Below are 15,947 nucleotides of genomic sequence, written 5' to 3' on the forward strand. Positions count from 1 at the left end.
CAAGATGCCAAAGAAATAGAAAAAGTAGAAGGAGTATGAAGAAATAATAAATAGATGATCCATAATGATGAAAATAGTTGTGAGAAGCATTTGTTTTCAGCATACAACCTTTGTGCTTCAGCTTGATGTCTAGCAGGTTTTCCCCTCATATGGTTCCTCCTCCTGCACATGGAATTCATCCCTCAGGAATCCCACACCCCACCATCGTGTCACCTATTGTTAAACAAGAGCCGACCTTGCCCAGCCTGAGTCCTGAAGGAAGCTCGTAAGTAATAGGTTAGCTGGCTGCTGCCTGAATGCCTTCGTTGGTGGAATGTCTAATAGGGAAACAGTTGCTATCCATTTATTATTTCTTAACATGTTTTACAATGTACTTGGATACATGTATGTCCTCGCAAATTCATGATAATGCAACCTTACTGTGCACTATAAAATTCTTCCAACTAATTTAATGAATATTTTTGGAATGCATTATTTTTCTTTTTATTCTTTCAACGTAGTAAAAAGATGGAAAGAAATAATGCAAAAGGATTAGGGCTCTGGCATTAGCACAATGAACACAACAGAACCAGATTTAGCATGAGGGGAGGGAAGCTTGAAAAACAATGATCAAGTTCAAAAAGGGTCAGATGAGCCTCCAGCTGTGTGGAGAAAAACATTTCCCACAACATCCCTGCAGAAAAGGCAGTTGGGCAATGGCTGGGATAGTTGCTCATGCCTCTGATTATAAGCTGCGGGCCCCTTCCTTCCCACATCTTCTGTGTCTGTTACATGACTCTGAAAATGGAGCTATTATTAAGGACTTTGAAAGAAATCCAGAAGTTCTGCCCTGCATGCTTTTTCTAACTTGTTTAAGCAAATGGAAACAACAATTTTCTCTTCCTTGAACTAGACACCAATTTGGAATCGTTGACTCATCTTAAATTAGGTAAAATATCATCAGGCTTTGTTAACATGCAACATGGCTGGGATAAATTGGATAGAGCAGATAACTCTCTTCATTGCAAGTTCTACACAAGTGCACTTCACCCACATAACATTTATGTTATGAACTGTTGAGAACAGCCATCATACACTGTATCTTATTCCTCCATCAGCCGTTAAAGGTACGGAATATTGCATACTATAAAAATAGACATGGTGTGAAATAAAACTTCATTAAGCAGCTAACCACTTCTAATAGTGACAGAGTTTGTTAGAAATAATAATCCTTCACTGTGCCTCATGTTTTCTGTTCCTTGTTGGTGGAAAGAGAGTGCATAGATACGTGGATTATGGGACTAATGAAAAATGTGGCTCTTCCAGAAAAACACCGGTTATTGTCAAAAAGGAAGAGGAGAAGAAGCCCCATATTAAAAAGCCTCTGAATGCGTTCATGTTGTACATGAAGGAAATGCGCGCCAAGGTTGTGGCAGAGTGTACGTTGAAGGAGAGTGCTGCTATCAACCAGATCCTAGGAAGACGGGTATAAGCACACTTTTTTTATTCTCCGCTCCATTTGTGTCATGTGCTACTGACACATTCAAAATTCGCTTGTTGTGACTAATGTTCTTATGCTGTTTCAAAATCCCATTCTAAGAAAGTTTAAAGTCCATCTTCTGACCAGATAGAATAGGTTGTCAGTTATCTGGGATTATAAACTCGGAATTTAAGAGTATCTTGTTTGTTGAATAGACTGAGGATGGAGGATAAACCAAGAATGAGTGAATGTTAAGAAGTCCAAATATAAAATGGCTCAGAAAAAGATGTAGAGCAGAGGTCCTCAACCCCTGGGCCAGTACTGGTCCGTGGCTTACTAGGAACCAGTCCGTGCAAGCAGCAGGCGAGTGAGCAAAGCTTCATTTGCATGTGTGGGTTCTATCCATCCCCCTTCCGGATTGTTTCAAAATTGTCTCCATGAAACTGGTCCCCGGTGCCAGAAAGGTTGGGGACCACTGATGTAGAGAATGTTGGCTGAGAAAGAGGACCTGAAGCATTTAGAGGAACAGGAAAAACAAAAGAAAATGGCAGAAACTCTGGCACATGTCTATTCTGAAGCAACATCAAACTCCAAAGCCAGAATACAGTGGGTGGGTAAGAATGCATAAGAGCAAGAGTCAAGGTTGCAAAGTGGGATAGAAAAGAGCTGGATCGTGAGAAAGAAAATGGATAATAGAGAGTGTGTACCATAGGATTGAACAACTTTTTTTCCATTCCACCAGAATAGTTTTTATTTTGGTAAGAAAGATGTGCTGGCCTAGCAAGATTTGGCAGGTTGCATACAGGTGATTCTTGTATACATCTGGGCTGCGTAATTCTGCCTAGTGTTGCCTGTTGCTGCATTATTGTAATTTTCCAATCATAGATTGGTAGGAGTTGATCAGGAAAGAGGAAAAGAAATATAAAACTTTCTTAACATTGACTTGAATTAAGCTGTTAAAGCTTTGTTTGTAGGTTTAAGTTGCTACAAATATGTATGTGCCTTCAGTTATTTTCTCAGTATGATGTTGAAAGCGGAATGATAAAATCAATCAACATTTGAGTTCTTTTGTATAAAGAGTACCATAATTTTAAACCATCATTTAAAGCTTTATTCCATATTCAGACTACAATATATTTTTCTGTGCTTCAGTGGCATTCGTTGTCCCGTGAAGAGCAAGCCAAATACTATGAGTTAGCACGGAAGGAACGACAGCTTCATTCTCAACTGTACCCTACTTGGTCTGCCCGAGATAACTATGTAAGTCATAATTGCAGATGTGTATGCTTCAATAATGGTACTTCTAATCATCATGATCATCATTCAGATTCTGGGATCTGAACTCTGCATCTATAGATTCACAATCCACTGTACTATAGACAATTAAATATTTTTTTCATTTATGGTTCATTTTTCAGAATTGTCTTCAAAGTTGAGTTGTAAACTATCAAGCGCTGGGGAAATCAGGAGATTTAGGCAGTTTAAATTAGTTGAATTTGTTCAGTTCAAAATTATTGCAAGCTTAAGCTCTCTACAAAAATCTGAGCTATTAACTGTCAAGGGAAAAAAACAGGAATTAAGAAAACATTCAGTGTGGACTGAACTTAGATCTCTTGTGGGTACGCAGAGACCCATGACTTATGATGCGTTTGACCCCTCCCTCGGGCTCAGATTGGTCATCTTCTATATAAACACCCAGAAGTATGTGAAGAAAACACAAAGAAATAATAATGTTAAAAGCTGGGAATAGGTAAGCAATTCCAGCAGGGAATAGCGAGTTAGCTGCAGTTGCCTTCTGAATATTCAGTGAATATTTGCCCATGCGTTTCTAAAATAATTTAAGGGGGATTGAAGAAGGATCTAGTAGGAATTGATTAAAATTAATCATAAGGTTATAGTGTGCAAAACTCAGTTTTTCAGAACAAATCCTAATAATCCCTTATTTGGGCAAACTAAGATATTTAAAACAATGATGAAGAATCTGTTGATCACTTTTGGGAAAACATTTTTGTTTACTCTATCAACATTTGCCTTTATTTGTTGCTTAATGGAAATTTTTCATAGTCACCATATCTGCAGTAAAGTCAATAAAGAATAAAATTCTCATAAAATAGAATTGCCAAATAATACCTTTTCAGAGCATCTCATTATGAAGCCCCCAATTTTCTGTGCTTTTATTTTCTTTTCCCTAAATAAAATTTGCATCCAGAGTTGCCATTTTTTGTTTCTTGACACTCCATACACGTCTTTTGAGACTGTTTTTAATCTTGAGAATTTAATTTACAAAAAATGTATTTCTGCTCAGTGAATAATTATAAACAGCTATATAGTTGGTTTTAAAATGAGTTTATGAAAGCAAATGTTTCTGTTTTTAGATAGTCTTTCTGCAATATGTATTTAATTGGATGAACATCTTTTTATTATGGCAGTCTTCTTCACCATAAATCATTAATGACAAAAAAAAAGCACATGCTGTTGTCCAGTATAGTGACTTATTCAAATAAAATTGTTTTGCATGGCATTTATCTCCCTAAGTATCATAAGTTTTTAAATAAGTTTACAATATGATTCTGACTTTCGGTAAATTTATCCTTTTCAGGGTAAGAAAAAGAAAAGAAAAAGAGAGAAACAAACTCAGCAACACATCCAGGAAACAGGAAGTATGTATCATTGCCACTTGGTCAATCTGGTCCTAATCCATCAGTCTGGTCCTGATCGAGTGTAATTATCCCACCTACCCATCCCCCCAAAGAGAGGAAGTGGGCAAGATCAAAATTGCTATTGTTTGTCTTGTCTTGCAGTGTCTCCTAATTGGGTGATGTGTAAATGTATCAAGAAACCTAGTTTCCTAATTCCTAATCTGGGTAGGAATTTCAAAATGGCATCAAGGATTAAAAAAAGAATAGATGTTGACGGGATAGATTGGGGGGAGGAGGAGAATATAACTCCCAAATTGTTGGTTCCTAAAAACAAAATTCAAAGAGAATGTAAACTGGCTTCTAGACAGTCGGCATTAAAAGAATAATACTTCTGGTGCTGTGGCTTTGGTATGGCCCTAACTACAATGCTGACTGGGAATGGCTGCTTTCAGAATAAATACATTTTTCAACCAAGGAAACAATCTGCTTTTAATCATTTCAGCCCTTTCCCTATTTGGCTGAAAATGTCATCTGCCATTTACATTAGGATGGTAGATTTGGAATTGCATAGTTTATGGCTCCGTCTTTAACCACTCTCTTTTTAGCCTAACCAGCTTTTATGAAATTAAAATAGATTAGGATAATTTCAAGTGTGGTGAAAAGTAGGAGACAACAAAGGAATCAATACACCTTTGCCCTCTTTGTTATTAACAGATCCAATGGCTTCGAAGAGCAAGAAGCCCTGCATGCCATACCTGTCAGCTGACAAGTCCTGTGACAGCCCTGCATCCTCTCATGGCAGCATGTTAGATTCTCCAGCCACCCCTTCCACTGCCTTGGCATCACCCGCAGCGCCCGCTGCCACCCACTCTGAGCAAGCACAGCCCCTCTCCTTGACCACCAAACCTGAAGCCAGGGCTCAGCTGTCTCTGCACTCGGCGTCTTTCCTGCCCAGCAAGGCTGCTTCCTCTTCCTCAAGCCTCACCAGCCAGTCTCCTCTCCTCTCCAGGGCTCTGCCCTTTACCTCCATGCCCCCCACGGCTCTTCTGACTTCACCTCCGACTTTTGCAGCCATTTCGTCTTCTCAGGCCGCCCTGGCTATGTTGCAGGCCCAGCCGCTCTCCTTGGTAACCAAACCAGCTGAATGAGGAAGCTTCCCCAACACCTGTCTCCCTGTTAAAAGCCCCCAGTTGAGATTACGAAGCAGACAAAGCCATTTATTGGTCAATATTTGACCCTTTCTGAACTCTTCTGTAAGGTGACTCTTGAGGAAGAAAGTGCTCTACTCTCAGAGTTGTTTTCAGTAGTCTGTCTAAAGACCATTTTTTTATTATTATTTTTTAAAAACCTACCACCACAAGAAAAAAAATACTACTTTTTAACAAAACCCTGAAAAGAATGAAAAACAAAGAACACAAGCCAAGTCCTGTGTTTCTGTCAGTGCCTCAGGCATGTAGACTTGTACAGATGGATCATCTCTCAATGGTGTTTGCATGTTTTGATATCTTGCTAACTTTTGCTATCTCCCATTCCCTTGGCAAGACAATGTTTTATATGACTTTTCCCCTCATCCCGCTGTTTCATTTTTTTTCTAAGAGACTTGCAATATGTACCAGAAGACACAGTACCACAGAAATATAGTACCTCACTGTCATATTCAGAACTGCCGAGCCTCGGGGAGGCCAAATACATTTCTTGTAATCTGGAGTGACTGTCCAGGATAATGGTAGGACAATCCATCCTATTTCCTTACAGAATTATTTTCTGTAGCAGGCAGTAGGGGAATAGGCTTTGGGAAATTCCATGTTATTTTTAAAAAGGAAAATAAATCTGCGTCCTAACTTACTGTGTGAGAGTATTCAATGAAGAATTTACATTTAATACATCTTGCACTCTGCCCCTCCTTTTCCCTTCATGAGTATGGATGAAGAGGAAAAGTGTTTGCAACTGATGCCTTTATATTAAGATTGCCTAGCCTGTTGGTTCTGTCTACCTTAATTTTGGCCCCATTAATTCCCAGAATTGGACCATCAATGATTCCTTCCCTAATAGACATTATGAAGTGTATATAAAGAAATAATTTGTACATGTTGTTTGGATGTACAAATCTGAAGATTCTTTCTTTAGATCTTGAGAAGTGGGATAACTAAAAGAGGGAAGGGTGCAGAAAAGTGTCTAGGGCAGGGGTCCCCAACTACTAGGCTGTGTAGGAGCTGCATGTGTGAATGCTTGGCAGCCACTCGCACGGAACCATCCCCTCTCCCCACCCCATCAGCAAAGCCAGAAAGGTTAGGGAACCTCCTCTAGGGAATTGAAAAAGACCCCATTCATATTCTAGATCGGGGTCCCCAAACTCTGGGCCGCAGCCCACTACTGAGCCATGACCTATTTAGAATTGGGCTGTGCGAGTGGCTGACTAGAGCGTACGTACACGCAGCTCAACTTGCACCGGCCTGTCTGCCACTCATGCAAGTCGAGTTGTGCACGCAACAGCCCACTTGTGCAGTCCAGGTGTGTGCCCCCCCCCTTGAAGCCAGGCCACAAAGGTTGGGGACTGCTGTTCTAGATAATACTTCTTCCAGCAATCTGTCCACATTTAAAAACAAGACAATTTGTGTAAGAGAAAGAGGCGATTAAGATGCAGGAAATCAATAATTGACTGGCACATAAGTTGGTTAGGCCAAATGGGGTGAGCAGAATGAGAAACATGGTTTATAACTAGAGTTATTTTATTTATATCTCACATAATCTTCAGCAAGATCAAAGTGCCTTATAGAAGTTTTCTAGTTATCTTTGTTAAGGGTCTGTAGTCTTCATTGAAGGGAAGCTAATAGTTTGCTTTTCCTCAGCTATCCAGTAGGATATTAATGATATGGTTGGTGAGGAAATAACATAGTTACCAAGACCATCAAATGTTGGCATCTTCCCCATTAAAGCTTCTGGCTCCTTTAATTGGAACATGAAATCTAAATTACTGCCCAAATTTTATGTCTGTTTGCCAGGATGTCACATTACCTGTCTGTTCATTTTAACGCTGCTTTCATTTCCAGTATAAACAACCTATTCCTAGAAGTAACCAAATTCTAGATAGGTTACACTATAGATTTTCCCAGTAAGCACATGCTGGGAAATCTAGATTGTGCATGATATCCTGCATATATAAGAATTCTGGTGATTGTGTGAGGTGATGCACAAAGACATTCTTTGTTGTTATTGTAACTAGAAATCTCTTCCTCAGAGTCTCCCACAGGTTCAGTTCAAGTTGCAACGATGCATCCAGTTTATAATTTTGTTGGCTGCAAAAAAGATAGCCATTGTTTTCTTGGATTTTTTTTTTACTTCCCTGCCTAACTTATACTTCTAATACTCCCTGGAGATTTTCCTTCTAAGCATTAATCATGGCCAACTCTACTGACCCCAAACAAGATTGGTCAAGAATTTCCACCTGTTCATGTATGAACCATATGGATGTGGGGGGGGGAGAGAGCACCAGAAGAGAAATGGTAATCTCAAGTTGTGACATAGAATATGATTCTATAAATAAAAGCCAAGCTCTTTCCTAAAATTTAACAAAGCACCAATCATTACACAGTAGACATTTCACCTTGCTCTGGGTAGTAAAGGTTAGAGCAAGTTTTTTCAAATTGTTTTGTGGAACCACAGGTTTTGTGATAAACTAATGGCAAAACAGCCACGACCACAAAATGTTTACTCTGATGCAATCAATTTTCTATTATAGTAAAAGAGTTTTGCCACTTCATTGGGAGAGCTGGGATTTTTCCCTAAACGGGTTCCAAAGTCTATAAAAAAGTTTTAAAACCATCATAGCAATTTCATACTATATAATTAAGCTTCATTTTCCAATTCATTTGCAATTACTGTCTATTTTGAATAACATATATTGGAGGTGGATGGAAAGGATATTTACTGCCTGTTCTTGCCCTGATCTATCTGAATATTTCAGAGACATTCATCCAAAAGGACATTGAATTTAAGGTGATCTCTCTCGAGCCTGTACACACAGACACACACACACGAAAATGGGCTTGCTTGTATGGTTAGCAAAGTGTTTGTGCTAATGTCTAGAACAGTGGCCCCCAACATTTTGGGCACCAGGGACTAGTTCCATGGAAAGAGGCTTTTTCACAGACTGTAACACTACGTAAAGTGGATTGACCATACCACTTTTACACTAAGAAGGTAGCTTAATGCTTTGGATCAGGGGTATCCAATCTTGGCAACTTTAAAACCTATGGACTTCCAACTCCCAGAATTCCCATGGCTGGCTGGAGAATTGTATGAGTTGAAGTCCACAGGTTTTAAAGTTGCCAAGATTGATCACCCTTGGTTTGGAAGGACCCTGTGTTGAAATGTTGCATACTCTTGTTTCATGCATGCAACTTAGTGACTTGAATTAAAATCTTGATATGCAAGGGTAATGGGGCTATAAGGTGCAATTCTCTGTATTCCTGGGATTTCTTCATGCTTTTAAAACTAAATCCAATGGAAATCAGAGAGGCCCGGATTTAAAATGTTAAGAAAGAGTAGCATTTACTGATGGTTCAGTTGAAGTCTGGAAAGGGAAGCACTGAACACTTGCATGCTTGACTTGTAATTTATTATATCAGACACATATTTACAGGAAAAAAACAAAAAGAACTGACTGTCCCCAGTAGATGAGTAATTCTAATATCCAGTGAAAGAGTCAGTAACAGCAAGGCAAGTCTCAAATAAAATTACACAAAACCAATTTCTCCCTGTGTCCTGGGGAGAAATAAAATACCAAAATCTTGATGGAAATAGTATCTGCCATGCCTGTTGAAATCTCCTTTAAAAAAATATTGGCTGCATCATTTTTTAAAATGTATTTCCACTGAAAACAGGATGCTAGGCTTCTTCATGTTAGCAGTTCAACAATGGCTCCTTTTTTCTAAAAAGCAAAAATTGATTTCAAGAAACATCTCCAAAAACATTGCATATTTGGCAAAAAGCACCTGGGTCATGTGCAACCTTGCTTGGAGAATCCCAAGAGCTGCCTGCAGACAAGCAGCCTCTTGAATCGGATTTCATGGAAAATTAAGGGCATGAAGCAACCTGTCAGAATAATTAAAAGTCTGACCCTGGGCCAGACAGCTTCAAACAGATGTTGAGCTTTAGCAGGAGAATATTTCTTTGTTTTAAGCTGCATTTTCCCATACAGGAAAGAACATCTGTTAGGGTGCTGCTTCAGGAGGAAAAAAAATGGCAAAGTCACTCTACTACAATGGGTTGGGGTGGGGGAGGCAGTCAAAATACAACTGGCATCTTAGTTTGAGGGTTTCTGTCTAGGGCCATGTTTGCTTCCAATGAAGTACAGGTAGTCCTCGACTTTAACTGTTCATTTAGTGACTGTTTAAAGTTAGAAGGTCACTTAAAAAGTGATTTATGACCATTTTTCATACTTAGAACCGTTGCAGTATTCCCATGGTTACGTGATCAAAATTCAGACAATTGGCAACTGACCCATATACAGGGTCATGTGATCACCTTTTGCAACCATCTGACAGTCAATGGGAAACCCAGATTCACTGAACCATGTTACTAACTTTAGAATGGCAATGTTTCACTTAATAACTGTGGGAAGACAGGTCATAAAATGGGGCAAAACTCACTTAACAAATGTCTCACTTATCAACATAAATTTTGGGCTCAATAGTGGTTGTAAGTCGAGGACTACCTATAGCAGATAGCATGGCATGAAGCCACTTTATTGATTCAGGATCTCTTTGCTTTCTCATGTAAAAAACTCCAACACAATCCTTGCATTTCACTCTTCTCTCCTATCTAACAAGATGATGCTTCTTGATGGCAAGATACTCACTAACCAAGTTAGGGCCTCATCTGGAATCGTCCAGCCATTCTAGAGGCCGTATAAAGCATGATCCTATTGCAATCATCAATGATAGTGGAACAGCTTTGGTAGTTGCCCTGAAGTCAATAATAGAGTTGCTGCTTGTTTGGCATATTTTCATAGGATGGGAATTTGGAAAATAACCGCCCCATCAATACCACTGCAAATATGGGCATCTTATATCCTTGGCACGACTAAAAGTAAAGCTAAATTAGTTGCTGCAAATGTAAGTGGTCTATAATGAGTTATAATCGGATGTAGTTTCACCCAGTCTTGAAATCTTACCCTTCCATTGTTTTCCTAATGGTATAATAAAAGGAATCAGATAAACACAAGGATTGCGTTTATCTTGCCTCACTGTTAAGTGAACGGCTACAGAGACCCTGTAGCCACATTTTTCATAGCTCCCCACTTGCATGCCATGGACACTACCCTCCCACTTCTGCCACACAGGTCTTGAGTGCATTACTGTAATCTAATTCTGATTGCATCAAAGTTTGCCCACAAATCTATACATTTAGGATTAGTCCAATAAGTGTATTTTGTGATCATGGAATATGACTTTTTTTCCTTTTTATGAAGGGAAAAACTTGTTGAGAACTTAAGCTTTAGTTCTAAATATGGAGCCTACTGGCTGTTGAGTGATCCTTTGACTTGGTATCTATAAAAAGATACAAGTAGGACTAAGGAACTACATTTTATTTTCAAAGTAAAAAAGTTCAGTCTGCAATGTTAATGGCAAGATCAGCTTCTGGTTGATAAGAACTTAGTGAAGTTGGAGACAGTAGAAAACTGCTTCCTTATATTTCCTTTTCAGGACTATATATAAACATTCTACATAATTTAGTATTTCATTCTTTCCATATCCTCATAAACATTTAGCTGTTCATTGGGGCTAAAATACTTTTGTCAACAAACAGGACAATATCCCTATTGCTGAACAGGAAAGGAGCGTGTGCGTGTTTTAAGATGAAACTTAAATTGAATTGAAAACTCGCATGGACTTGAATTCAATTTCCAGATTAACAACAACATCTACCCAGCATCATTTCTTTGTCATTTCTAAGATTCAAAGTATAGCTAAACCTTAAATTTTCATTAATGACTTGGTATTTTGGACATTGCCACTTCATTCACAGCCCTTCATTTCTTCTGCTCTGCTTGTTTCTTAGCTAGATATCTCCAGTGAGATTGAGCAAAACACAACAAAAATTTGTGTGTGTGGTGGTGAGACTTGATGTAGAGCTCTCTTGTCACTCTTCAGGAAGTGTAGTTCTAACCAGACCAAAGACATGATGAGCTTGTCCTGTCTTAAGAGCAGCACTAGAGAAAGAATTTACAAGTCCTCCCAAACCCCCCCCCCAAAAAAACCCTAGGAGTTGCATATACCATTTTTTCTTGAAATATTTAAATTTTCCATGTGTACATTCAGGGCTAGCCTATGGTTGGGTATTGGGCTATCATTAATATACAGTATGTATTATTTAAATTGGTTTATTTTATTTTTACTACATGTATGGGAGAAAGTTCTTATGAGGGCTGACTTTGTCTGCTACACTCCTTGCTTTCTGTCCATACAACCTGCAGTTAGTCATGATGCATTGGGGTGGCGTATACTGTAAGCTCTAGCAGATAAACAGGTAAGATGCCATGTGTTCTTCTGCTTCAGGTAGAATTAAATATCTACATTTTATTGATATTCAGATTGGACCTCTGCATTTCTCTGGTACTAGCTCATGCTGTGTTCAGCCTTTTGGAAATTGATGTTCTGGAATGGTCTCTTGGCTAGCTTTAGCTTTTAGCTAGACTTTCCTGGATGTATGGTTAGCATTTGAGTGCTCCATTTTGTGCAGAGAATCTTGGGTTTCAGTCTTAAAACATAAACTGTCCTCTCCCATGGAGTGTTTGTATGTCTGGAAATCCAGAATTCTGTCCTACCAATGGATAAACAGCAAACTGAACTCGGTGGCTTTAGAAGCCTTCATTGACGTGGTCTTTCAGAAGTGTGGAATATGACATCCATCACTCCTGTTTAGCTATACAATTTTATTTTGATAAGTAGGAAATTATCAGTATGATTGTAATACATAGATTGTAATTAATTGTGAAATATTGATGGATATGAATATTACTCTGTGCCCTTCCCACCATGCTTACTCCTGGTAAATATCCTACTGGTGTTTACATCCATAGGCATGTCCTTTGTGAATTGAATTTTGGATTACGGTAACTTCTGAACCCATTCAGTTGGGTCTTTGTTAATAAATAATGGCTAAACTAAATCCATGTTTTTGTGTTTTTCCTTCATCAGTATCCCTCAGTAGCATTCATGCCAGCAAGAGAGGCAATAAAGGATGGGCATTAGCTGTAAAACAGCCTTGCAAGAGAATGGACTCTTAAAAAATAACAATAAACTGAGGGGGTCAGTCTCTCCTTTCTCTTCAGCAGCTGCACAGGCATAACTGAAGTGAATGGAGGGTCTCAAGTTACTTCCCCTCACTCCATTTGCAGCCCTCAGGAATCAACTGCTTGAACTTGGCCAGCAAGATACACAGGTCTGCATGGCCCTTTCTTGTCCTCCTCTTTCACTCTTTGTGTATTACTGTTATGTTCTGCTTTTTCTTTCTGTCTGTAACAATTAATGTAGGTAGGCAGGTTCTAAATGTATGATTGCTTTTCTTTGGGGATCCACTGGCCATCTCATTAAAAGCCTGAGTTGAGTAGATCTTTCTTTTTCTTCTTTTCAGAGAGCTTGTTATAAAACCCCAGAGTGCAGATAGCATCTGGGTCCCTGTTCATAGGTTTATGTCTCTTTTGAAACCGAGAGTTGCGTCTGCCATCTTTGCTTGCATAACTAATCATGATCAATGCAGCAGAAGCATTCTCCCATGCCTTCCTCTCTTGTGTGTCTCTTCAAATCAGATTTCTTTTCTTTTCACCCTCTTACTAACTGAAATGCCTAATGAAGACCCAAGGGATCTTGCCAAGCAAGAAATAATTAGGGACTCCGACAGAAGCCCATTGCAAAGTTTGGGCAAAGGAAGCTTTCTTGATCCCACCTTTTGTGACAGACCATCGGGGAAGAATGCCAGATGTCCTCTTTCCCAACTCCACATGTTTGGAGTACAGGAAAAAATTCCCCCAGCCTTTGGCTTGCCTGCCCAAGCAGCTGGTGCAGGGGCAGAAGCTATGCTTAATACATTTTAATTAGCATCATTAAACTCCTCAATTTGCTAATTGTTTTCCTTTTGATCTTCTATTCTGACCAAATTAATCCTCTGGGGAGCAAAATGGTTGATACGTTTGTGCTTAGATGCTTTCTAATCAGGTGAAAACTTAATTGTCATTCCCTGAATGGGACTGCTTGGCAGGCTAATTTTATGGGCAAGTGCCAAGTTGGCATGGTGGACACGTGACTCTGGGTTAACCCTGGGGTCTCTTCATGTCTTGAGTTCTGAATCTTAAAAGTTCCTTGCACAGTGCTCTACTAAATTGGAAAGGATGACCACTTAGCTCAGTAAAGAGCCTTGAAACACCCTATTGATTTATCTGTCAGACAATTTTACTTTCAGTCACTTAAGTCTTCTTAGTTGGGAACCAGGTTTAGTTCACATCATAAGAAAGACAGTTCTTTTTGTTCGTCCTGAGGCTTCAAGGTGTGCATTTTTCTTAAGCATCTTGCCTAATTGATGCAATCCAGAGTTGGGTTGCGACCAGAATTCCCAGCCTATGTGACTATACGCTCCTGTCCCAATGCATCTGGAAGGTGCTAAATCAAAGGATGGGCTTAGAACCGCCACAGCAAAATTGGGGATCAATGGAAGTGGGGGGCCCATTTAATTTCCCTGTAACTTGTTGAATGAGATTTGCACATTCTTAATTTCCAACTGAGATGTAGTGTGACAGCACAAATACCCTAGATCAGGGTTTTTCATAGTACGGTCTGGGGGTCCCTGAGGTCCTTTCAAGGGGCCTGCAAAGTCAAGTAATTACTTTAAAATTTATCAGTTTTAATTTCTACTGCAGTCAATATTGATAGATATAACCCACATAAACCAAAGCTCTTGGGGCTTTTAAGAATGTAAAGGGGTGCTGAAAACAAAGCATTATAGAGACCATTGCCTAGATCAGGGCTGTCAAACTTCCAGCCTGTGGGCCAGATGTGTCACGTGCTAGCCATGCCCGCGCCCAACTTAGTGAAGGGGGAAAAAGTCCTGATACATTGCGTGTTGCCACCATGATGTAAATTTGACACCCCTGCCCTAGATGAACTGATTCTGTGGATACTATAATTATGTAGACTAGTCAGTAGATGGTACTTGATTTAAGATGCATTTGGATAGTGTTTCTTTGGCTGTTTTAAGAAACAATAGAAGTGATTGTCTTTTCTCTTGACAAGTCTATTCTTTTAATTCTTTTGCAATGCGCCCATTCTATTTATCCATTTGCTAACCCTGTGCAATTTGCCAGTGATAAGAAGAGGTTACTCTCTTCTCTGCAGGATATTTGGCTAAGTTATATAATTCATCGTTAAACTCATCCAGCCGATTTCAGCAATGCACTAGTGTGTTTGCAGCATGTTGGGGCCTGGATTGAATTAAAGGGATCAGTGAGTTGATGGAGGAACTGGTAGGAATTGGCCTCAGCACAAGGAAATAGCTTAGAGCAGTGTTTATCTATCCTGGCCACTTGAAGATGTGTGGATTTCAACTTGCAGAATTCTCCAGTTAGCATGACTGACTGGAGAATTCTGCGAGTTGACATCCACACATCTTCAAGTGCCCAAGTTTGAGAAACATCAACCTAGAGAGTTTTATCAATCCCAAATAACACTTGTTTGATAGTATTATAGCCATCTCTAATGTCAGTTCAAGAATTATACATCTTATCCTAGCTGGCAAAATTGGATACTTTAGAAAGAGCACACATACTCAACACACTTCCTCCCTTTCATTTTGAAAAAATTGAAATATAAAACTAATTAATTTGAGCTGTTTACAATATACTTCATGTATCTCCCTTCCAATTTTTCCAAGTTATGGAAACTTCTGCCTAGATTTCCTGCACTATATTGCCTCCCAGAATACTTGGGGACTGAAGATCTTGTATTGAATGGACTTAGCAGGAGGAGGTAATTAATTCTGGTCCTTTGGACACAATTATGCAGCTTCAGGAGCATAAGGATGGGGAGGAGGAAGGACTGCCTAAGAAGGGGCTGGTTAGTCTTTCTAGCATTCAGGGAACTCTATTCCTTGAAGAATTATGGAATTAATCCAGAAGACACTAAAATAAACACTTCCATAAGAAAAACTTGCCACTCATACTTTCCTTTTGTTGCATAAATTAAATATGGGAATATGATCAACAGCTCTTATTTTGATACTGAAAAATCACAGTGCATTCAACCTGGAGCTTTCCAATAAATATTAATTATGTGTCCATGGCATAGGGCTCTGTTACTCAACAGATTAAAACTGTCTAACTAGATGGTGACATGAAAACCACATTGCAGCATTTGTTTTTATTTTATGTCCCAGAGCCTCATTTTGTATCATTTAGACATGGGATTATTTTCAAGACCAGTATTGTTTACTAGGCAGGCAGCTTTGGTGTGCTGATGTGACTATTCCAGTGCGGTATGTTTATATAAGAATCTTGAACACTGGAAAAAAAATAAACAGCAAGTCAATGCACCAAGATTTTTGTTTCTCATTTGAAAGCCAAGTTGCAAACTGTTAAGGAGGTTTTTAAAAATTCTGATCCCATTTACTAATTGAGCAGAGTTCCTGTAGTTTAAACGTTAAAACATATTTTTATATTACTAACATTTCTAGATATATATTCTTTTGATTTTGGAACTATCAAGAAATATAAATATCATTTTATGTTCCAAAGCAGCTCTTTTTTCTCTGCTTTTTTTTTTAAAAAAGGGACCCTCCCGTGCATTATTGCCAGATTG

General features: G+C 39.0%; 1 protein-coding gene across 1 annotated transcript in view; it reads left to right on the forward strand.

The window, feature by feature from the left end:
• Window positions 1-5,939, forward strand: part of TCF7L1 (transcription factor 7 like 1) — a 97,264-nt gene extending 91,325 nt beyond the window's left edge. Inside the window, exons 8-12 of the mRNA XM_034436973.3 lie at window positions 122-265; window positions 1,306-1,465; window positions 2,612-2,719; window positions 4,059-4,119; window positions 4,813-5,939. Of these exons, the coding sequence (XP_034292864.1) occupies window positions 122-265; window positions 1,306-1,465; window positions 2,612-2,719; window positions 4,059-4,119; window positions 4,813-5,246 (907 nt within the window). The 3' untranslated portion in view covers window positions 5,247-5,939. The remainder of the gene's footprint in view (window positions 1-121; window positions 266-1,305; window positions 1,466-2,611; window positions 2,720-4,058; window positions 4,120-4,812) is intronic.
• Window positions 5,940-15,947: the final 10,008 nt, after the last annotated feature.

The sequence above is a fragment of the Pantherophis guttatus genome, chromosome 9, assembly GCF_059756535.1.
Source record: "Pantherophis guttatus breed Tessera chromosome 9, ASM5975653v1, whole genome shotgun sequence".
In the NCBI taxonomy this organism is placed as follows: domain Eukaryota; kingdom Metazoa; phylum Chordata; class Lepidosauria; order Squamata; family Colubridae; genus Pantherophis; species Pantherophis guttatus.